We start from the raw sequence: 23,083 nt of genomic DNA on the forward strand, positions 1-23,083 counted from the left end.
ATCTCTTTTATTAGACCAACTAATACAAAGATATAAAAGACACCTCCTCTACCCAGAGAACCTTGCCTGTCTGTCCTTAAATGGGTGTCCCAGTTGTGGCCATATGGGTCTCAAGGCAAAAGGAATCAGGAGTCCTGCTGGAGGTGGTATCTTTTATTAGACCAATTAGATTTTTGCAACAAAAAGATAAAAATGTTTATTTAATTTCCTTAGGTCAACCCGGCTACAACCAACAGGCTTGGTAGGCTTTTTGGCCATGTCTAGAAGGGCCTTGTGCCTGGCAGTAAACCCGGGCTCCCCGGCCCCGCCAGGACAGCAGCGGGGATTGGAGGGGGGGGGGGGGGGCGGCGCGGGGCCAGGCGCGGGGGGCGGGGCCGCGGGTTGCCGCAGCCCGGCGTCCTCTTCCCTCCCCCGTCTCCATGGCAACGGGCGCCGCTGCCTGGCGGAGCTCGCGGGCCCCCCCCACCCCTCGGGCGCGCTGCAGGTCGAGGGCGGCGACGGCGGCGGCTCAGCCCAGGTAACAGCTCGTCTGCCCTACGGGCGGCGGCGGGCGTGACAAACAAGCCCGCTAGAGCTGGGGCCGGCGGCGGTGCGAGCCGGCTCCGGCGGTCAGCCTTCCCCTGCGGTGCTGCGGCGGAGGGGGCACGGGAGGCTTGTGCCGCGGGGCACGCTGGGAGATGGAGTTCTCCGGCTCGCGGCTCCGGGGCAGTCTGGGCGAGGCGTGGGCGGACGGGAACTGCAAGCCCCAGCGCGCTCCGGGCCGGGCCGGGCCGGGCCTGGGTGGCGCTGGCGGAGGCCCAGGCCTGGGCGCGGCCGTGGCCGCGGGGCTCGTGTAACGGTGTTGAGGCGGGGGAGGCCTCTGGAGCGGGAGCTCGAGCTCCTCCATCCCCGCCCAGTGGCTTGGGGGCCGTGGTGACCCCGGCCGCATTTCTCGAGGGCCCCCTCGAGTGCCCCCCCCAGGACCCAGAGGAGGGTCCAGGCAGGGGCGGCGGGATGATGAGCCATGGAGGGGTGTCCATGGGGAGAGAGACTGGAGGGGCCAGGCCTGTTGTGTTTAGAAAAGAGAGGCTCATGGCGAGCACCGGGAGGTCTGACAACATGCTGGCTGGCGGGGAGAGCATCGACAGGGATTTGCTACTGGCTGTCCCCCAAGGCACGAACTGGGGGTCACAACACAAACGGAGTGGGCAGTAAGTTTAAAACTAACGGCAGGGGTGTGGGTTGTAGCTGTGGTGTACGAACATATGCAGACAAGGTCTTCTGTGTAAATCTGATGTCTGGTAAAAGAGACCCAAAGACCCGTGTCAAAGTAATGCTAGGAAGTTCCTTTTCACTCAGAGCATCAGGTAGCGGGGATCTCGCTGTCCCGAGGTGCTGCAGTACTGACAGCTGAGGCCGGTTCAAAAAGGGATGGGACAGGACACGTTTTTGGAGGAAAGGGGCATCGGTAGCTGTTGAGCCCAGACGTTACGGATGCGGCCTCTGAATGAGAACTTTCTAGCCCTTAAATGCTGAAGGCTGTAAGCGAGAGAAGAACAGGGGGGAAAACCCTGGTCACATCCAATTCACTCTCCCTTTCAGCATCTACTCTCTGAGTGACTGAGGGCTGCCCACAGGCTACTGGCAAGACAGACCTATGGTCTGACCCAGTAAATGGCAGTTCTTAAGTTCTTAAAAGCTTAGGAAATTACATGCAAAAATTAGTATTAAAAGAATTTCACTGGGGTTGCAAAGTCAAGCCCTCCAAAGTTGGCAGTGCTGGAGTTGAAGTTGCTAGGCGAGCCTCACTTGGATGCCTTGGCCGCATCTATAAAAGAGGCCGACTGCATGGTTTATACAAGTATTACATGACTGCATTAATGCCGAGGTACGGCTTTCGTGACACTGACTGTGCAGTAGCTCATGACTACTGTGCAGTAGCATTGCATCATGCTTCCTGACATGACACTACTGCGCAGTAGTCACGGGCACCTGTGTAGTTTCATAGTTTCTAGGGTCAGAAGAGACCTGAGTAGATCATCTAGTCCAACCCCCTGCCATGGCAGGAAAGAGTACTGTGGTCAAACAACCCCAGCAAAGTGTTCATCTAACCGCCTCTTAAAAACCCCCAGGGTAGGAGCCTGCACCACTTTGCTTGGAAGTTGGTTCCAGTTCCTAGCCGCCCTGACCGTGAAGTAGTGCCTCCTGATATCTAGCCTAAATCTACCCTCTGCCAGCTTGTGACCATTATTCCTGGTCACTCCTGGCGGTGCTCGGGGGAACAGGGACTCCCCCAATGTCTGCTGATTCCCCCTGACTAGTTTATAACAGGCCACTAGATCCCCCCTCAGCCTTCTCTTCTGGAGGCTGAACAGGTTCAGGTCCCGTAGCCTTTCCTCATAGGGCCTGCCCTGCTGTCCCCTGATCATGTGAGTGGCCCTCCTCTGGACCCTCTCCATGCTGTCGACATCCCTCTTGAAGTGGGGCGCCCAAAACTGGACGCAGTACTCCAACTGTGGCCTGACCAGTGCCGCATAGAGGGGGAGGATCACCTCTTTGGACCTGCTCGAGATGCATCTGTGGATGCATGGCAAGGTACGATTGGCTTTCCTGACTGCCTCCCCACACTGCCGGCCCATGTTCATCTTGGAGTCAATGATGACTCCAAGATCCTTTTCTGCCTCCGTGCTGACAAGAGGGGAGTTTCCTAACCTGTAGGTATGGTGCCGATTGTTCCTCCTCCGGTGCATCACTTTGCACTTGTCTGTGTTGAATCCCATCCTATTCTCATCCGCCCACCCTTATAACCTGTCTAGGTCCGATTGTAGCCTGTTGCTTCCTTCTAGTGTGCCCACATCCCCCCACATCTTAGTGTCATCAGCAGATTTGAACAGGGTGCTTTTTACCCCCTCATCCAAGTCACTGATGAAGATGTTGAACAGTGTGGGCCCGAGGACCGAGCCCTGCGGAACCCACTGCCCACGTCCTTCCAGGTTGGGAAGGACCCATCTACTACCACCCTCTGGGCGCTGCCCTCCAGCCAGTTGGCGACCCATTTGACTGTGTGGGTGTTGATACCACAGTCCGCCAGTTTCGTGATGGGAACGGGGTGAGAGACAGTGTCGAAGGCCTTCCAGAAGTCCAGGAAGACTGTCCACTGCTACCCCTGCATCAAATGATTTGGTGATCTGATCATAAAAGGCCACCAGGTTGGACTGACAGGACCTGCCACTGATGAACCCGTGTTGGTTGCCCCTAAGCATGGAGTCCCCTGCTGGCCCCTCCTCCTCCAGGGCTGCCAGGGCCTTGTACCTGTTCTCTAGCCAGATTGGAGGAACTGGTGCTGCTATGTTACGAGCAGCCCTGGCACAGGAGGTGACCAGCGTTGCCCTGGCCCCTGCTGCTTACCTGTGTCGTCAGCATCTCATGCAGACACGGCACTTGTGTCTGTATATTATGATGCCAAATGCATAATCACAGTTTTTCCATAGATTTCTCCCAAAGGCCTCAGGGCTGCTTTCATGAGCAACTGTTTCAGTACTTTTTCCCTTTGTTCAGTACATGATCCCATGCCTTAATTACAGTCTTTTCAAACCACAGGCTGAAGACAGTTTTCTCATTAGCTTACCTACAGGATCTGGGCTCTTTGCAACCATTGGTAGCTTTATATTCACAACATCCTTTTGAGAAAAGTGAGTATTATCCCTTTTTCACATAGGGAAATGAAGCTATGAGAGATTAAGGAAAAAAGTGTCCACTAGTTCTGGGCACTGTGCCCTGTTCAGTGCCTGCGTTCCAGTTTATGCAATGATTATGGCCCCTTCAGCTTATGCCTAAATCTTGCAAATGCCTTCTGTGTACGATTTGAAGGTTTGGCTTTTTCTAGCTCATCCACACAACTGGCAGGTCTTTTCTAGGTTCTAATCATTGTACACTGCAATTACTGTGCCATATTTTTCTTTGGCCTTAAAAAATGTAGGGTTTTTTCCTGCTCAGATCTATACTGACTGCTGTTGCTTCTTGCTTTTATCAGGGCATTCCTTTCCTCATGCCTCCACTAGCTCCCTCTTGTTTCTCACATCAGACATAAGCTACTCGTTTTCATTTTGAAAGTTTTCCATGGCCTGCCACTTCCCCCACCCAACCCCGCCATTTGCTGTGAAAATGTGAGCTCCCATAGCTGATCAGCCCAGGATACCAACATTCATCATGTGCCCATTACATTTTTAAGTGCAAATCATTGTGTTTGCTCCTAATCTGTTCCTCCTGTGGAGAGAAGCCTCACAGGGGAATAGACATCATAAAGCTATTTCATTTCAGATTCCTTCTTAACATTCTCTTTTGCCACAGTGCCTACAAAAATGCTTAACAGGCTGCTAGTGTGCAAGAGCACTGCCTATCATGCTGACCAGTGCTGTCACAGTGTACTCTCCCATCTGTTTGTAGCCATCTGGTATGTTTTGTCTTATGCTTAAGTTGCAAGCCTTGCAGAGTGAGAGGATGGAGCTTTTGTGCTGTGTTTGTCCACTACCTAGCAGGAGTTTCCCAGTCTACAATTAGAGTGCCTAGGAACTACAATAAGGCAAAAAAAAATGAGAACAAAGGTTTTATGCAACCTCATTCACTCCCCAACCTTGATTCATCCCCCAAAGCACGGCTTTGCTGCATACTGAATGAGGCAGGGCTTCTTTGGAAAACCTAGGTTGTAATCCTTTACTAATTAACAACTATATCATAATACACATGCACAAGAGGGCTGAGTAAAGATTACACAGGCAACCTTAATTCTATCACTTCCTATCTTTTAAGCACTTGAGTTTGCAGCCTTAATGTTTCATTTTGCCTGTGTGTAATTTAATTAGAAAAACATATATTCATACTAAATGCAGTGGACACATGTAGGGTGCTGCTCAACAGCAAAAGGGTTAAATGTTCTCAGTACTTATTTATTTTACAACATCCAAAGGTATAATACATCCTTCAGAGACAAGAAGGATGCTGTCCTTACCCAAAACAGCCGACTATATTTAGACATGACCTCTTGTGTGAAGGTGTGAGGGATAGAACAAACCAGGATGAAGGTTACAGCAATAGCATAATGTGATTATTCATCACTAGGCATGTTCACATCTTAGTGCTCTTTAATTAGAGAAATAGAACAGATCCCATTAAACACAATGAAAATAGTTGACTGTCTTCTTACAGACTTCACAGAAGAGTAAGGCTGTAACAGGACCTTAAATGAGAAGATAATATTGGCTTGGTTGATGAGCATAGTGGGCAGAATGAGTAAAGGTGAAAAAATGCACAAACAAAGTAGAAAGCAGCTGGTATCTTTTGTCTTTTAAATTTCTCATCTGTGCTGCTTTCACCAATTAATGTTCCACTGACAGCAGATGAACCATTAGGATACCTGCTACCTGATAGTTATGTACAGCAGTGTGACAACTGTCTTCTGCCTGATGTAGCTAGATGCAGTAGCAGCAGTAAAGCTAATTACTTGTACTCTGCTGCTAGAAGGTATCGGAGCATATTCTAGTCAGGCTTTCAAAGATTGAGGACCAAATCTTCCTTGCCTTACTCCTGCCAACATTTCCAATGAATTCATTTGAAATGCTTGAACAATTATGGCAAGGTTGGCTTTGACCCCAGATGATTAGTTTTATTTTTAGTGTTTGAGCACAAACTTAATTTGTTTCTTGTGATCTAAAAACACACTCTGAAAGCCAGCCACTTTTCTCATTTCTAAACTATACATCTTAGAAGAACAAGAAACATAATTTCTCACAGAAATATAAATAAGACATTCACTGAAGTCTCTGTGGCCCCTGCTACACATTACATCCGTCATGCAGTTGACTGCATGATCACAAAATAAATGTAAACCAGCTATAGATGCAAAGTAATTACCACATGAAATGTCTGTCCAGCTGTAAAAAGTGGATCAGCTATAAAACTAGTGCTTGAAAATGTGTAACAACTCTGTAGCTGGTTTTTATCCAGCTTTAATTTGAACATGTGGTAGGGCCCTCAGATAAAAGGTGATATTGTTTAAAATATTATCTTGTAAGGTGATATTTTAAACAATATGCTAAACAGCTATTGAATCTCTGCTTCCCAAAGGGACTCTCAAACAACCACCCCTTTCCTGTTTTGTCACAGTAGCGCACAGTGCTTTCCCAATATTCAGTAGGGAATGGGCCCTACCCTAAAGAGGTCACAGCTCAGCTCTACCTAAAGATAGGCGGGCAAGTAAACATAGGTTGGACCAGGCAGATCCCTTTAAGAGCACAGGAATTGGTGTACAGACGGCTAGCCTTATCTATTGCATGCACACACCTGCAGGAGCAGAACATTATTAAGGTTGCAGAGTCAAGCACTCAGAAGTTGGCACAATGCAAGTGCCCTGCACAGCCTTCATTAAACTGCCTTGTGTACATGCATATAATACAGTTTTTAACTGCATGGTCACATTTTTTTTCTACAGGACTCCTGCCCCATTCAGTGCATAGAATGAGCCTGGCGTGGGGTTGTGTAGCGAAGCAGGCTTTTGTCTCCAGGGTTCCGCTAATTTGTTTCAGAAGTTGGAAGGTGTATAGCAAATGGGGCAGAGGACTGAATGCAGGATGAGAATGAGACTGGAAGGTCTCATTGTTAAGGCAATTGAATATGAAGAATTGGATTCTCACTTGGCCTCTGACATGGAGGCCTTTTGTGATGTTTGGCAAGTCATTTAAACTAAACTTTTCAGAGGTGATTGCCAGTTGTGGAGTCCTCTTATCTGAGTGATGGACTTAATGCCCTGGCATTTGATTTGCAGAAGTTCTGAGGCTTGCAGTAGTTGCTGAGGTCAAGGAAAGCTGTGCTTTGAACAAAGTGGTTATGTTATGCCAAGTACTCTGAAGAAGTCATGTCTTTGGCATCTACAATTAATGGCTACTTTTTTACTTTATTATTTCTATACGTTGTTTCCCTACCTGTGAAGTAGGGTTAACAGGGGCTGGACTTGATGATCTCCCAAGGTCCCTTCCAGCCCTAGTGTCAAATGTGTATGAAATACTGCTCCTTCCTTCACTGTGCAGGTGTGTTGGGAAGACAAATGAATGTTTGTGAATCACTTGGATGATGTAGTAGTGAGTGCTATAGTAGCTTCTGAGGTGATACTGTCTTCATACTAGAGGTTTGACTAAGGTGGAGTAAATATGGCCTGATACTACAGCTTGAACCATGAGAATACTGTACAATTGAGTAGCATGCATTTAAATGAGTACAGCCTATCCTGTGCACAAGATGAGCAGAGGTCCTGTGGAGAAAAAGAGTATGCAGTCATGTGATTGATTATATTATAATACATATGTACAAAGTGGCTTGGGTTCTGTGCACAGTTCTGAGTGCTTGATTTCATTAATATTTCAGTATCCCCTGATCATGATTTCTTAGTTAAAAAAATGAAAAAACAGAAATTCAAACAATATGGATATCCACATTGTTCATTAGGAGCACTAGACATTTTAAATATATTGCACGGTCTTCTGCCACATGCACTAAGAAAGTAGCTGATGGCAAAAATAGGCTATTATCTTCACTATGGGGAATAGTGAGGGTTCAGAGAATAAGACAAGCAGGGATGGGAGGGACCTCCATAGGTCTAGTCCAACCATCTTGCCAGAGGCAGGATGATACCATACAGATCCATTGTCCACAGTCCCTACCCATCTGACTATAGGGTAAAACTCCTTCCTGATCCCAAAGGTGGTGATTGGTCTGATTTTGAACGAAGGGGGCAAGACCCTGTAGCTGGGAACCTCTGGGTTTAAGTCCCAGTGGGAACACTGGCACACCACACACAAAATTCCCAGCCCAGGCTGCAGATAAGACATGCTTTGTCATTGGGTCCCATACATACTTGCTGATAGGAGAAGAACAGTGAGTCTCAGAAACCATAAATTCTGTTCCAGGTTTTGGAGGGCAGGGTTCTTCTACCCCTTTCAACCTGTCCTGTCACTGTCCCTTTCCCGCCCTTTGCACAATCCTACTTCCTGTCTCACAGTCATTCTTGTTGCGTATCAGTCCCCAGTTTCCTCAGGCTTCTCATACCATTCACAATCTCGTTCAGCATTTAGGCCTCCCCTCCCTCCCCCAGTCTTTATCCAGTTTCATTCTCTCTTCCCATCTTGGTTCTTCTTGTCCCAGTCTCCAGTTTCCTTAACTAGACAGGACCAGGACCCATCCTGTACCCCAATTCCTTGTCAGATCTGTTTGTCTGCCATTGTTTTCTCTGTTGCTGGTTGATACTTCCACTTTCCTTGTTCAGAGGGTCCCAGTTTCCCCCTCCATTGCTTCTCCTCCAGTCTGTTACAGCCTCACATTCTCCTTCTCAGCCAGATGGCTGCCAATTATCCTTTTATTTCTCTTAATGACTCCTGATACTTCCCACCAGCCTCCAAACTTACAATCCCTATTTTCTTACGCGAGTAATCACAGATCTTCTCTCTCCACCTAAAGTCCTAGTTTCACCCAACTTTTGTTCCAGGCAGGTCCTTTCTGTCTTCCTTGGTCCAGGTTTTCTCTCCTCAGCATGTCAGTCAAATTCTTTTCACCTCTTTTCTTCTACTACTAAGGCAGCATTAGTAATTGAGAACAGAGGTTTCTTACTCTCAGCTCTAGTGCTTGGCCCTGTGCTGGAGCAGCATTACAAGAAAATTCAAGCTTTACCCCATAGTGTTGGGGCAGAATGTGGCCATTGCTCTTTGAGGAAGGCATATGCCCAGTCTGTGAGCACCAGTAATCATGAGAGGTGCAACTATGAGGTTGGAATTGTTGGAAATCAAAGAAGGTCTCTGCCAAGTGTTTCTGACACAGTACCTGCCCAATTTCAAATCGCAGCTTCAAAGAACGGGGACACTGATCTTAAAGAAAAGGTCTCAAGAATTTTTTTTCATGTGAACAGACATACCATATTTACTCAGTTCTAAGACAAGGTTTTTCGTTCCCATTTTTCACTCCCATTTCACTCCCCTCATCTTGGAATTGAGCACGAGTGTGGCTGTGGGGGGGCAGCAGCTGCTGTGGCTTGGACTTCAGCCTGTACTTGGGGTTGGGGCCATAGCTGCAGCTGCTGCCTGCCCCCTTCTGCTGCCTCTGCACCCTACCATCCCCTCCTTGTTCCCTTCACATAACCTCTGCTTCCCTGCCTGCCCATCTGTCTTCTTCCCTTACGCTTGCTCTGCACTGGTAGTCTCTGTCCATGTTGTAGCCTAGGACACTGAGCACACTCCCAGCCTGGCCCCATGGCAATGGCATGCACAGAGGCTGGGCTGGGGCCATGGTCAGTGCCCCAGGTCTGCACTGTGGATGGATCCTGCTGGCATGGAGCAAGGTAAGGGTGGAGGGAGCGAAGGCTGGGGAGGGGAGGGGGAAAGAGGGTGCAAAAGCAGTGTGGGGATGTGGGGGCAGAAGCTTGAGTGGGAGAGGGACAGGAGGGAGTGCAGAGAGGGAAGGGGAGGACAGAGGTAGCAGGAGGAAGGTACAAGCTGTGGGCAAGCTACTTGACATCCTATACCACCTGCTTCTCCACTGCCCGCACCCTACAGTGGTGGGGAGGGCGAATTAAGACAACTGTCCAATAATTTGTTTATATACATTGTTACATTTATACATTTTCCATGTATAGAATCTGTTGAGGTTGGGGCATCTTAAATTCAGGGTTGTCTTAGATTTCATAGTTTCATAGTTTCATAGTAGCTAGAGTCGGAAGGGACCTAGGAAGATCATCTAGTCCGACCCCCTGCCTTGGCAGGAAAGAGCACCGGGGTCAGATGACCCCGGCAAGGTGCTCATCTAACTTCCTTTTAAAAATCCCTAGGCTAGGAGCCTGCACCACTTCCCCTGGAAGCCGGTTCCAGGCCCTAGCCGCCCTGACTGTGAAGTAGCACCTCCTAATATCTAATCTAAACCTACCCTCTGCCAGCTTGTGACCGTTATTCCTGGTCACTCCTGGCAGCGCACGGGGGAACAGGGACTCCCCCAATACCTGCTGATCCCCCCTGACCAGTTTGTAGCAGGCCACAAGGTCCCCCCTTAACCTTCTCCTGTGGTGGCTGCACAGGTTCAGGTCCCGTAGCCTCTCCTCATAAGGCTTGCCCTGCTGACCCCTGATCATACGAGTGGCCCTCCTCTGGACTCTTTCCATATCGTCCACGTCCCTCTTGAAGTGTGGCGCCCAGAACTGGACGCAGTACTCCAGCTGCGGCCTGACCAGTGCCGCATAGAGGGGGAGGATCACCTCCCTGGACCTGCTCGAGATGCATCTGTGGATGCATGACAGGGTACGGTTGGCCTTCTTGACTGCCTCCCCACACTGCTGGCCCATGTTCATCTTGGAGTCAATGACGACTCCAAGATCCTTTTCCGTCTCCGTGCTGGCAAGAGGGGAGTTCCCCAACCTGTAAGTGTGGTGCCGGTTCTTCCTCCCCATGTGCAACACCTTGCACTTATCAGTGTTAAACCCCATCCTATTCTCATCCGCCCACCGTTGCAACCTGTCAAGGTCAGCTTGTAGCCTATTGCACCCTTCTAGTGCACCCACATCCCCCCACATCTTAGTGTCATCAGCAAACTTGAACAGGGTGCTTTCTACCCCCTCATCCAAGTCACTGATGAAGATGTTGAACAGTGCGGGCCCGAGGACCGAGCCCTGCGGAACCCCACTGCCCACGTCCTTCCAGGTCGAGAAGAACCCATCCACTACCACCCTCTGGGTGCGGCCCTCTAGCCAGTTGGCGACCCATTTGACCGTGTGGGCATCGACACCACAGTCTCCCAGCTTTTTGATGAGGACAGGGTGAAAGACAGTGTCGAAAGCCTTCCGGAAGTCCAGAAAGACTACATCCACAGCAACCCCTGCGTCTAATGATTTGGTGACCTGATCGTAAAAGGCCACCAGGTTGGTCTGACAAGACCTGCCACTGATGAACCCATGTTGGTTGCCCCTGAGCATGCATTCCCCTGCAGGGCCCTCCTGGATGTGTGCCAGGATGATTTTTTCAAAGAGCTTACCCGGGATTGAGGTAAGACTAACTGACCTGTAATTTCCCGGGTCCTCTTTTTTTCCCTTTTTGAGGATAGGGACTACACTGGCCCTCTTCCAGTCCTCCGGCACCTCACCAGAGCACCACGAGTGCTCATAGAGCTGCGCCAGGGGTCCCGCAATGACCTCGGCCAGTTCCTGTAGAACCCTAGGGTGAAGATCGTCCGGACCAGCGGACTTGAACACGTCCAGCCTCTCCAGAAGTACCCTAACTAACTCCTCGCTAACCCCTGGCTCAGGCGTGTCTCTCCCGGGGCCCGAGGGGGGCCCAGCAGGGAGGTGGCTGAACTGGTCCCTACTTAGGAAGACAGAGGCAAAGAAATCGTTAAATATGTTAGCTTTGTCATCTGGCATGACGACTAAGTTGCCCATCGTGTCCTGCAGGGGCCCCACATTACCCGGGACCCTCTTTTTACCCCCTATGTATTTGAAGAAGGACTTCTTATTGTCCTTAATCCGGGAAGCTAGTCCTATCTCCATCTCTGCCTTGGCCTTCCTGACTGCCCCCCTACATCCTCGGGCGACTGTAACATAGTCCTTCTTGGTGATGACCCCATCCCTCCATTGGGTGTATGCCTCCCTTTTAGCAAGGAGACATTCCCGGATGCTCCTAGTGAGCCATGGGGGTTTATGTGCCCTCCTGCTCCCTTTGACCCTTGTTGGGATTACCTCCCTTTGGGCATGGAGGATCGTCTCCTTAAGGAGCAACCACTCACCTTGGACATCTGGCTCCCTTCCCCTCTGGGTCCTCAGCGCTTCCCCAACGATCCTCCTTAGCTTGTTGAAGTCAGCCCTCCTAAAGTCTAGGGCTGTTGCCTTGCTGCAGCCCTTTGCCACCTTACGCTGGATGGTGAATTCCAGCAAGCGATGATCACTGTCTCCCAGGTGGCCCATCACCCGCAGCCCCCTCACCAGGTCATCACCCGTGGCCAGCACCAGGTCCAACAAGGCGTCTCCCCTGGTGGGGCTGTGCACCTCCTGGGTTAGATGGAGGTCCTGCACTCTGGCTAAGAACCGACGTGAGCGGTCAGACTTGGCTGACTGCTCTTCCCAGCAGATGTCTGGGAAGTTCAGGTCCCCCATGATGACCACATCCTTAGCCCTCACTGCCTCTGTGAGCTGACCTAAGAATTCCTGGTCGAGCTCTTCTCCCTGGTTGGGAGGTCTATAGTAGACTCCCACCGTTAAGTCTCTCTCCCCTGGACTGCCTTTTACTCTAACCCAGAGCACCTCAGAGTGCCCCCCCTCTACCCCCTTGCTAATTGACGAGGAAGTATATTCCTCCTTGATGTAGAGTGCTACTCCTCCACCTTTCCTTCCTATCCTGTCCCTCCTGTATAGCCTATAGCCCTTGACACTCACCGCCCAGTCATGCGATGAGTCCCACCACGTTTCTGTGATCCCCACTATGTCAGGGCTGGTGACAGCTAGGAGGAGGGCGAGTTCCTCCTGCTTCTTCCCCATACTTCGAGCATTCGTGTAGAGGCATTTGAGGCCTCCAACGGTTGTGCCCACTGACCCCCTAGTCTCAGCAATGCCCCATCCCCCATCACTTACCTGTTTCTCCCTTTTGACCATTGGTCTGGGCTCGCTGGCTGTTGCTGGGCCTGGTAGTTCATCGTCTCCTCCGCCCTCATCTTCCCCCTCCCCCGACGAGCCTAGTTTAAAGCCCGCCGAAGGAGGTTCACCAACCTGGAAGAGAACACACGCTTACCTTTAGGGGAAAGGTGGAGCCCATCCCATCCCAGCATGTCTCTCATCACGATGTGCCGGTCATGGCTGAGGAAGCCAAAGCCCGCCTCGAAGCACCATTCCTATTTGAGTAAATACAGTATGTATTTTCCCCTAACGTTGTCCTCTGAAACATCTGAGCTGTTTTGTTTGAAATTTCCAGTCCAAACTTCAGCCTGAGAAAGATGCCTGGTATGGAAAATTTCAGCCCAACAGGTGGATGACTAGTAGAGTTATAAGCCACTGAAAACATTCTTACTGTGAGAAGTCTTGGGCAATCTTAATGGATGGTGTTGCCTGCTCTGCCTAAAATATGCATGGGCATCTAGGTGGTCTTTATGTATCTGATGTTTCTGAGAGGGTTCTTGATCAATTGTGCATTGCAGTATCGTAGGAAAAAATCTTTTCTGACCCCAGATAGGGATCAGCTCAGCTTATGCTCCAAAGAATGAACATTAATATCCCTGGTGACCTTTTTAGCCTAGTAAGTTGTAGGATTTTTAACAAGTGGGCTTAGGGTCCACGTGTGGCAGCTATATTGACAAGAAGGTCTGTAATGTTTCCTTTCGTCAATGATCCGTGAGCTAAGAAGTCCCAAAGGGTGTCTTGAGATGCTATGGAGCTGTTATGGTCTATTGCAGGAAGGAGTCGCATGATAATTAGATGAGAAACTGGTGCTATAAGTAACTGTTTTAAACTGCATCAGCTGTTTTAAAGTTACCTGGAACAGTTTTCCTTTAAAAAAAATGCAACTATTGTATAGTAGGAAATATAAACAGATTAATGGAAAATACGTTTATGTATTATTTTATCAGCAGAGAAACATTGCTTTAAAAGTTCCAGCATCTTTGGATATAGTGTATTATGTGGTCTGAAGGAGGAATAAAGAAATTATATTTATTAAGTGTAATATAATTTATATATTGCATATAATATGATTATAATATAATATGTACAAAATGTTATGGGAAAGACAAAATTAAACCATCAGACTAATAAGTTAAAATCAACTAAACTGGAGCGCAGAAACATTCAAAGCAAGCAAACACAAGAAAAACAGTCCAGAAAAATTTCACTGTTCTCTCAAAAAAATACAAAGAAGAATAAATTAACTACTTTCTTTATAAATATTAATTGCATTAAGCTCAAAATACCCAATGGCTTGAAGAATAAGCCAAAACAAAGAGATCAAGTCCAAGGCAAGTTTTAAACTATGTTAAACTGGCACAGTTTCAGGTATAAATGCCAGATATCCTTCATTTTTGTAATTGGTCCTTATGGAATTGTTTTGAAGACACAGTTAGCATTGATTAGAGACTGATGGGAATATGGAGTTTTGTTTGTTTGCAGGTTCAGATGTGGCTCAAAGGGATGGATGCTTAGATGAGCAGTCAACAAAATACTTGGATGCTTTCAAGTTTTCAACAAAACAATTCACAGCTGGCAAGAACTGGCATTTTTATCAGCTGATTCTGGGTTTGTATGCACTACAGAGCCTTTGCTACTATTTTACTGCCATGACTAGCAGTCTGTAGTGAAAATGCAATATAAGCTTTCAGGAGTTTTTTTTTTTTTACCTGTAAACACCTCATGAGCAATAAACTAAGGTAATAAAAACACTCATGTGTTGGAATAGCTACATCTACACCAGGATTTTGCTGATACAGCAATGCTGGCATAATGTAGGGTGGACCAGACATTTGAAGAGAAGCCATTTAGTGATGAATGTGGAGACTTAATTATAATCTCTCCTACAGGGGATCTCCTTAGATAATTATTTGTGTGTTGTTAGTATAGATCTCTGTTCTTGGCATCCTTTGGAAAAGCTCTGACTTCTGGGAACCTACATATGCTTTATTTCAAACTCAGAAGTGTTTTTAGCCAAAATTATTTAAAAAGGGGTTGGCTCCACATTCTTCCTGACTGAGCAGAGAACTGGAACTCCATGGCGTCTTTAACTTCCATCTTCACTTTTCATTTATTTCTCTTTTCTTCCAAGTTAGTTTTAATAACCAAATGATGGTGATAGTCTTTTTTTTAAAAAAAAAACCAATCTCCTGACTTTAACATATGTTTCCAAGAATTAAATATTTCTTATTTTTTCTGGAACCGGTTAGGAGGTCATTCTTTCTGCTGCAGTGGCAAAACTGGGAGAAGGACTGGATTTGGGGACTTAGGGAAGTGAGTTGTTCTTAACTATGCCAAGCACCAACTCATTTAATGCTTGGAGGAGAGCCGTAATTCCCAGGGATGCTCCATTTGCTTCAAACTCATTGCTTGGGTTTATCCCCAAATAGCCTCTAGTCCTGTGAGCCATTCACCTGTGAGGGGGAGAAGTGGATCTGAATCCTCTCAGACAAATGATGGAATTGAATCATCCTGGGTGAGGTTTCTAGTCACTGAACTGCTCTATTGAAGTGTCCTTTTCTGGCTTCTACTGGAAAGTAGCTGACACTGCTGTGCTTCACCTGTTAAGCAACTTAAGGGAGTTAAGCAAGACTGTCATTGCTCCAACACTCTTCTTGATATTCCTTATTGTGATGCTACATCTGACCACCAGCAAGCTTCCAGTCAGAGTGGAGCTAAGTTACCAAATGGATGGTAAACTGTTTAATATCAGCTGATTCTGAGCCAAAACCAAGACAACCCCAACCTCGATCATCAAGCTCCAGTATGCTGATAATGCTGTAGTGTATGCTTACTCATAAACAGACCTTCAGGCAATTGTCAATGTCTTTACTGAAGCATACAGGAAAATGGGACTGATGCTTAGCATTCAGAAGACTATTATGTCTTCCATCAACAAGCTCTTAATGAGCAGATCCCAGCTCCAATTATTCAGATTCATGGTGAGGCTCTAGAGAATGTTGAGTATTTCCCGTGCCTCAGAAGCCATTTCTCACAGAAGTCTGACGTCAATGAAGAAATCCAGCATTTCCTCAGATGTGCAAGTGGGATGCCTAAGGAAATGGGTGTTTGAAGATTGCGATATCAGATCTGAAACAAAACTCATGACTTATCAAGCAGTCATGATCCCTAGCTTATTGTGTGGAGCTGAGATGTGGACAATGTACTGGAGACATCTCAAGTCACTGGAGAAGTACTATCTATGGTGCCTGCAGAAGATCCTTTGAATCCAGTGGGAAGACAGACACACCAACATTAGCATCCTCTTGCAAGCGAACACGATGAACATTGAGGCAATGATTATCCGATACCCACTTTGCTTGGCCGGGCACGTCATTCGGATGTTGTATAGCTAGAACCAGACTGATCAGTGAGCATACTGCCAGTGGTGGCGGAAGTGCCAGCTGTGGTGCCTGCCCACTGCCAAGTACCTCCTGAGGCCATCCCAAGTACCACCAGGGGTACACATACCCCCAATTGAAAACCTCTGTCATATCCTATGACTCAGAGAGGTCTTGCATTTGCAGTGTCGCTGTTGGGAGGGTAGATTGGGCCATATTGTATAGCTAGAACTTGGCTACACAATCCAAATTAAAATCAGTTGGAGACTGTGTAGATGGATTTTTTTCCCACCTATGCATGAAGTCTAACTGACCTCTTTAACATAGCGTAGTTGGGAACTATTAGCTTTGAGATAACTACAGAGATACATACCCATGAAGCCTTAACTCTGCCTTATGTGAACCAGTAGGGCATGTGTGCTTGTGCTCCAGCTGCATTTTCTGTGTTAGGTGGAGGGATTAATGGGAGCAGGCTGGCAGGCTGGTGATTGTGATACAAGACTTATTGGGAGGGCTGTACATCTCTGGGAGTAGTACGAGCTCATGGACTTTTCTTTGTAGTCAAGAGAAGGGTGCATGTGAAATCTTGAGAGATCCAGTGCGGCGTGTTTCAGCACTGCACTGCATAGTTTCAGGACAGCAGAAGGGCACAGGAGTGTTTTTGCCATGGGGATTGTCAGCAATTAGTTAGAAAATGAGTGCAGTTTCTGGGTTTTATGTTAGGTAAGTGAAAATACAGTGTTAGGTTGCTTTGTGTGAGTAAAGGTGAAGGAGATGTGAAAGGCAATAGAGAGAGGCTTCAGCGTTTAGAGAGGATGTCCTTTCCATTTAGTATGCTGAGTATTCAGCTGTAAGGTAGGAGTAAGGAGCCCCTGTTCTGTACAGTTCAAAGGCAGAGGAAAAATATAGACATACAGTATTAGACCTGTGTTGGGGCATCGCTAAATGAGGGCAGAATTAAGGTTGTGTGGCCATGTACCACAATAGTGTGGAACTCTATTTCCAGGCAACTGTTTCTCTGTGTTAATGAAACTTTTATCATTTAATTTTTCATTGCTTTTTTATTCAGTGAAAGAGAAATGTTTGTTGTTCTAGTCCGTAAATAATCTATACAGTTACAGTTAACATGTAGGCTTGCAAGGGGGAGGGGAGGTTAGAACGAATAAATAGAAGTAGGGGGTGCTGTGCAGTTCACTGCTGTTGTCCCCTTCTGCACACTTTACTGCCAAGGAAAGGGGATGGTGGTTGTACACTGAAATGCTTGGAGTCTGGTTTCTAGTAGGGACACTGAGCATCATCTGTCCCCCCACACTTGCCGAATTTTAATCATGTGAGAGAAGAGTGGTTTATCTGTCTTTTACCCCAGCAACCCACATCCCCTCAAAATAATTTACCTTTCCTGTGTAACACCACCTTTTCCAGCTGACTCTTCCCTTTCTGCCCCATTAAGAAATTAGCATTATAGAATCCATTAGCCTGTAAAAATTTGCTCTTTGCTGTCTGGTGCCTTGTGTTTCTTTGTACATATGCCACAGTTGGCAGTTTACTGGAGCGTTGGACGCTTCCTAGGTTATACAGCTTAAACCACGTGCTAATGATCTGGCTTCTACAATCCCACCTTGCTGGACTCCTGCTTTGATCTGGCCAGGCCCCCTTCAGCCACACCTATGGCCTACTTAGCTGGCCTGCCCTCTGTGCCCCCTTCCTCTAGACAGTTTTCCTGCACACATTGTTAGCATGTACCTTAATTTTTTATTTCCTGATTTTTCTGAGGTTTAAGTTTAGGCTACCTTCAGGACTCCTTCAAGTCCTGACTTAGAGCTTGTGCAGGTTATCAGGAGCAGGGGCACTTAAAGAGGCAGGGACTTACCTCCTTTCCATTCTCATATCCTGGCATGTACCTGATGGACAGGTACAGGAGTTCAGAAAACCCTAGAGGGGCAAGGCCTACTAGATGCCACCAGGACACATGCACACACACAAGAGAGGAGAGTGTGGTGTTAAGCGTTTTTCTCTCTTGCTAATCTCCCACTTGCTCTGCCACCCACTCCATGTCACCTATTCTTTCCTATGCCTCCCGCCCCAATACATCTTCCCTTCCTACCACTCCCTTTTCACTCCCAGCAACCATTCAGGTGTGTAATGGATTCTCTTTTCAAAATAATTTGAGCACCCCCTGAATTTTTTACTGTGCATTGTACAATATGACATCCTCCAAGGAATATTGGGTGGTAAGCACTAGATGGAGAATGTGTTTGAGCAACTTAAATCATTCTGGGCCCAATCAAAGCCATGATTTGATCCCTTCTAAAATGTTGGTAGAACTTTTAGCCATAAGAAGCTCTTTATGAAGGGGTAGGTGAGGGGCTGTAGCTAGGGAACCCATGTTTGGAAAACAAGCCATAACCTGCACCACTGCATTTTAGAGCAGTCCCTAAGGAAGTGAATTTTAGAGTACATAGGAAAATTGACCTTCAAGCAGCAGACCTGGTGTTCCACTGTAATGTAACCTCATTAGGTAAGGACACTCCAGAGGTGTTAATTGGGGCATCTAAGCATGTATGTAACACAAATAATATAATAAACAATTTACCGCCTCATGTGATTTGTACTTCACAGGTTGCTGGCTGCTAATATGTTGTGGTGTTATATAAATGGAAGCTCAATTCTTTAGGTCTTTGAAGTCAGCTGGGTGCATTGTGGGCAAAGCAGACTGCATGCAGTGAATTAACAGGGTCAGGGCCAAAAACAGTGTACTGGTTTTATCAGTGATAAAGGTCAATCAAAACTTATTGCATCAATAATCAGGATCATAACAAGGAACCATAATAGTTTCTATATCTTAATGATAAAATGGACCAAAAACAGCCATAAAAGAAATGACAAAATGACACCTGTCTGATGTTTTTCCTGAATCATTAAACAGCATGCAAAAAGATTTTCTGATGAATAAATGTTATGTTTTTAGGTTTGTGAAAGAAAATGAATTTAGCTGAGATCTGTGATAATGCCAAAAAGGGGCGAGAATATGCACTTCTTGGGAACTATGACTCCTCCATGGTATATTACCAGGGTGTCATCCAGCAGATTCAGAGACACTGTCAATCCATCAGAGACCCAGCAGTCAAGGGCAAATGGCAACAGGTATGAAGTATGTCTGTATACTCGGTGTGCTTCTGCTTCACTGTATATGTAGATTTTGGAAGCAATGCTGCATTGTCCAAGCTTTAAAAAATGTAGTTCATGCATATTTTTGCTTAGATGAAGTTTATAACACTTAGTTGACATTTATCCAGCAATGCTTTTGTGGCCTATTTAGAAGGGATTCTTAGTTTTAATTGGATCCATTTTCTCGTTTTCACATAGTTTGTCTTGCTAATCAGTGGTCTAATTGTGCGTGACTGCATATTTTGGAAATACAGTTATGCCAGTGATTTTCTTTTGCTGCGTCATCTTTTAACCATCTAATCTGCAGTGAGCTATGATTTGAGGGGATGCACTTGCATCATTAAAAGGACTGATTTAGTGGCAGTGAAACAAACTGTTAACCAGCAGTTGTTAAATTAGGTTCCCGGAATTCAAGTTGGTTACTCTGAAGCTGAGAATTTATAAACATCCCAGGTACCAGTTTAACTTCACTCACATGATAAATACAATTGAATTTAGCCTGGGCTGAAAGTTAAATTTCCTTCTAAGTGCTGCTGGATTTCTACTTACTAATCTGCCATGGCCCTCTTAAAGTGATTGGCACAAAATACCCTGACTTCCAGGGTGGGAAGCCTGAGCAGTTTGTTTTATGTCTTGATTTTTTACCTTCTCAGTGCTACAAAGAAATGTTCTCTAATACCAACAAATGAACGTTTGGAGGATATACAAATAATACTGCTCTACAGAGTGCTAAGTAAGAGAAGATGAAGATGCATCCCTTACCTAAAGAGAGAATGCCAAGTCATTATGTTAAAATTCAGATTGTTAAACATGTAATACCAGTTACAAGCATTAATTGTGTCCTCTCCCAGGTTTGTCTTTTTTGTCATGATAAACTTTGGGTTTTTCTTTGAGTTGAGCGAATTGGTATATAACATGGAATATTTGTCTAGCAATTACTTTAATTTACATAGTGCCTTTTACAAAACATCTCTTGCCTGACTTATATTGACATCAATACAATTATATAATGTTTATTTTAAAATCTGCCCTCTAGCCACAGGAGAGAATACAAAACATTGGACCATGCCTGTTGACTTCAGTGGATTCCACAAAAATAAAGATTCCCTTTTACTTTTTTCTCTGCACTGGTTTAGTACCCTTTTTTAAAATGATGGGTTAGGAAACCAGGAGGTAATGTATATAAGAATTTGTTTGTTCTCATGTTCATGTTAAGGTAAATCATATTCTTTGACCTGAAATTCAGAGGATCATAGGAAATCGGGGTTAGACCTCAGGAGGTCATCTAGTTCAACCCCCCTGCTCAAAGCAGGACCATCCCCAATTCGATCATCCCAGCCAAAGCTTTGTCTAGCTGGGTTTTGAAAACCTTTAAGGATGGAGCTTCTACCACCTCTCTGGGTAACCTATTCCAGTGTTTTACTACCCTCCCGGTGAGAAAATTCTTCCTAATATCTAACCTAAACTTCCCTTGCTGCAACTTAAGACCATTGTTCCTTGTTCTGTCATCTGCTGCCACTGAAACAAGTCTAGCTCCATCCTCTTTCGAACCTCAGTTCAGGTAGTTGAAAGCTGCTATTAAATCCCCACTCAGTCTTCTCTTCTCTAGACCAAATAAGCCCAGCTCCCTCAGTCTTTCTTCATAAGTCATCACCCCCAGTCCCCTCACCATATTTGCTGCCTTCCACTGGACTGTTTCCAATTTGTCCACATCTTTTCTGTAGTGAGGCGCCCAAAACTGAATGGAGTACTCCAGATGTGGCTTCACCAGTGCTGAATAGAGGGGAATAATCACTTCCCTTGACCTACTGGCAACACACCTACCAGTGCAGCCCAGTATGCTGTTAGCCTTCTTGGTAACAAGGGCACATTGCTGGCTTATATTTAGCTTCTTATCCATTGTCACCCCCAGGTCCTTTTTTGCAGAGTTGCTGCCCAGCCAGCTCCCCAGCCTGTACTGGTGCATAGGATTGCTCTGTCCTAAGTGCAGGACTTTGCTCTTGTCCTTGTTGAACCTCATGAGATTCCTTTTGGTCCAAACCTCCAATTTGTCTAAGTCACTCTGAATCCTAGCCCTAACCTCCAGTATATCTACTTCTCCTCCCAGCTTGGTGTCATCTGCAAACTTGCTAAGGGTGTACTCTATGCCATCTTCCAGGTTATTGATGAAGAAACTGAACAAAATTGGCCCCAGCACCTACCCCTAGGGCACTCCACTTGATACCAGCTACCAACTAGACATCAAGCCATTGATTACTATTCTCTGAGCCCAATGCTCCAGCCAGTTTTCTGTTTACCTTACAGTCCAGTCATCTAGCCCATGCTTCCTTAGTTTGCCTGAGAGAATGTTGTAGGGGACTGTATCAAAAGCCTTGCTAAAATCAAGGTACACCACATCCACTGGTCTTCCCACATACACCAAACCAGTCACCTCATCGTAGAAGGCAATCAGGTTGGTCAGGCATGACTTGCCCCCAGTGAATCCATGCTGACTGTTCTTAGTCACCTTTTTCTCCTTCAGGTGCTTAGAAAGGTATTCCTTGAGGATCTGTTCCATTCATGACATTCTCTTTTAAAAGATTGTCTACATACCCACTTAATGTGCTGAGATTTTTTGGTAAGCAGTATCCATTTGATGCACGCATAACCAGAGAGTTCATGTGTTTTGCATCCAGAAGATAAGAAGGTAGCATGCACTGACTATGCCTTGGTTCATTTCCCTCAGTCACTTCTTGCTAGAGATGAAGTTTCTTGTTGTCTGAGCTATGACCTCAAGAAAATTCTTTGGATCTATAATGGTGTCTTTGTTGTGGCATGGATGTCAGTCTTGCCCTGTTGTAATGGGGACTGTACTAAATATAGGCACAGCCTCATAATGCCTTGACTCTTTCTGATCATCCCATTTTTGAGGAAAAGTTTCCACCTGTACATCCTTCAATTTCTGGATCCTCAAGGACAAGGAGACTGTATTACAGACTTATCTCCTGGGCAAGTCTCTGAAGTTCACAGTAGACTAGGTTTCTAGAACTCCCTTAGGCATGTTTCCTGGGAGTCGATGACCATGAGTGCAGACTCTAAAGCCCAGATGACACCTGCACCTGCTCAGACCAAGACCAGAAAGAAATGCTCTTCAGACAAAATAAAGGCATAGGACGTTCCAGGAACATATCCTCCATGAAGAGCCACTACAAAAAGACATCTTCACCACATAACCCTCCCACCAAGGCTCTGAGCAGTTCACAGTAAAGCTGGCATGCACAACTGCACTTTATGACTTGATACTGGAGTTTCAGAGAAGACCTGATGCCTTTGATATTATGGAGTGCCATAGGTCCTGGCTCCATTGACCTGCCATTTTGTGATGGGAACACTTGTGGAGGCTCCTTTGGCAGTGTTCATTGTAATAACTCAAAATGTAGCACGGATCCTTAGGGGACAATAACATCACCTCAACCAGTCTACCTGTGAGTATGCAGCCCGTAAGAAGTTCATGCCACTGACAGGACATATTTGTCAGGAATCCGAGTTGTGGCAGCTGTCCACCTCATTTCCATTGATAATATCAGGACTCTACGTATATAACGGAGTTGAGATTTCTTTTGGCTTGACACCAAAGGTAAATGATGATGCCATCTACCTCCTCCATTGAGTTAGACAATAGTCATAGCTCAAAATGTTTTCATAAGTGTAGTCACATGTTTGCTTGAAATGGTTGTAAATCATTGGCATGCTATGACATATTGAAATTATTATGTTAGATAATCCTTGCCTGACAGGGAGCAACTTCGCAGTGTCTCAGTGGCACTTAACATATACTAAACTGCTTGAACATGCATTTGCTTATGTTTTAACTGAACTTAGTAAGTGT

General features: G+C 46.2%; 1 protein-coding gene across 2 annotated transcripts in view; it reads left to right on the top strand.

Moving 5' to 3' along the window:
• Positions 1 to 364: 364 nt before the first annotated feature.
• The window catches only part of KATNAL1 (katanin catalytic subunit A1 like 1), a 64,989-nt gene continuing 42,270 nt past the window's right edge, over positions 365 to 23,083 (top strand). Inside the window, exons 1-2 of one of the 2 annotated variants that reach the window (XM_090028142.1) lie at positions 365 to 517; positions 19,016 to 19,191. In XM_090028142.1, coding sequence (XP_089884268.1) covers positions 19,030 to 19,191 — 162 coding nt within the window. In that variant the 5' untranslated portion in view covers positions 365 to 517; positions 19,016 to 19,029. Of the gene's footprint in view, positions 518 to 1,171; positions 1,191 to 19,015; positions 19,192 to 23,083 lie in introns of those variants that run through there. The other variant, XM_090028150.1, reaches the window with a different exon arrangement.

Source organism: Crocodylus siamensis, chromosome 1 (genome assembly GCF_052110815.1).
Source record: "Crocodylus siamensis isolate JL-2025a chromosome 1, ASM5211081v1, whole genome shotgun sequence".
Classification (NCBI taxonomy): Eukaryota; Metazoa; Chordata; order Crocodylia; family Crocodylidae; genus Crocodylus; species Crocodylus siamensis.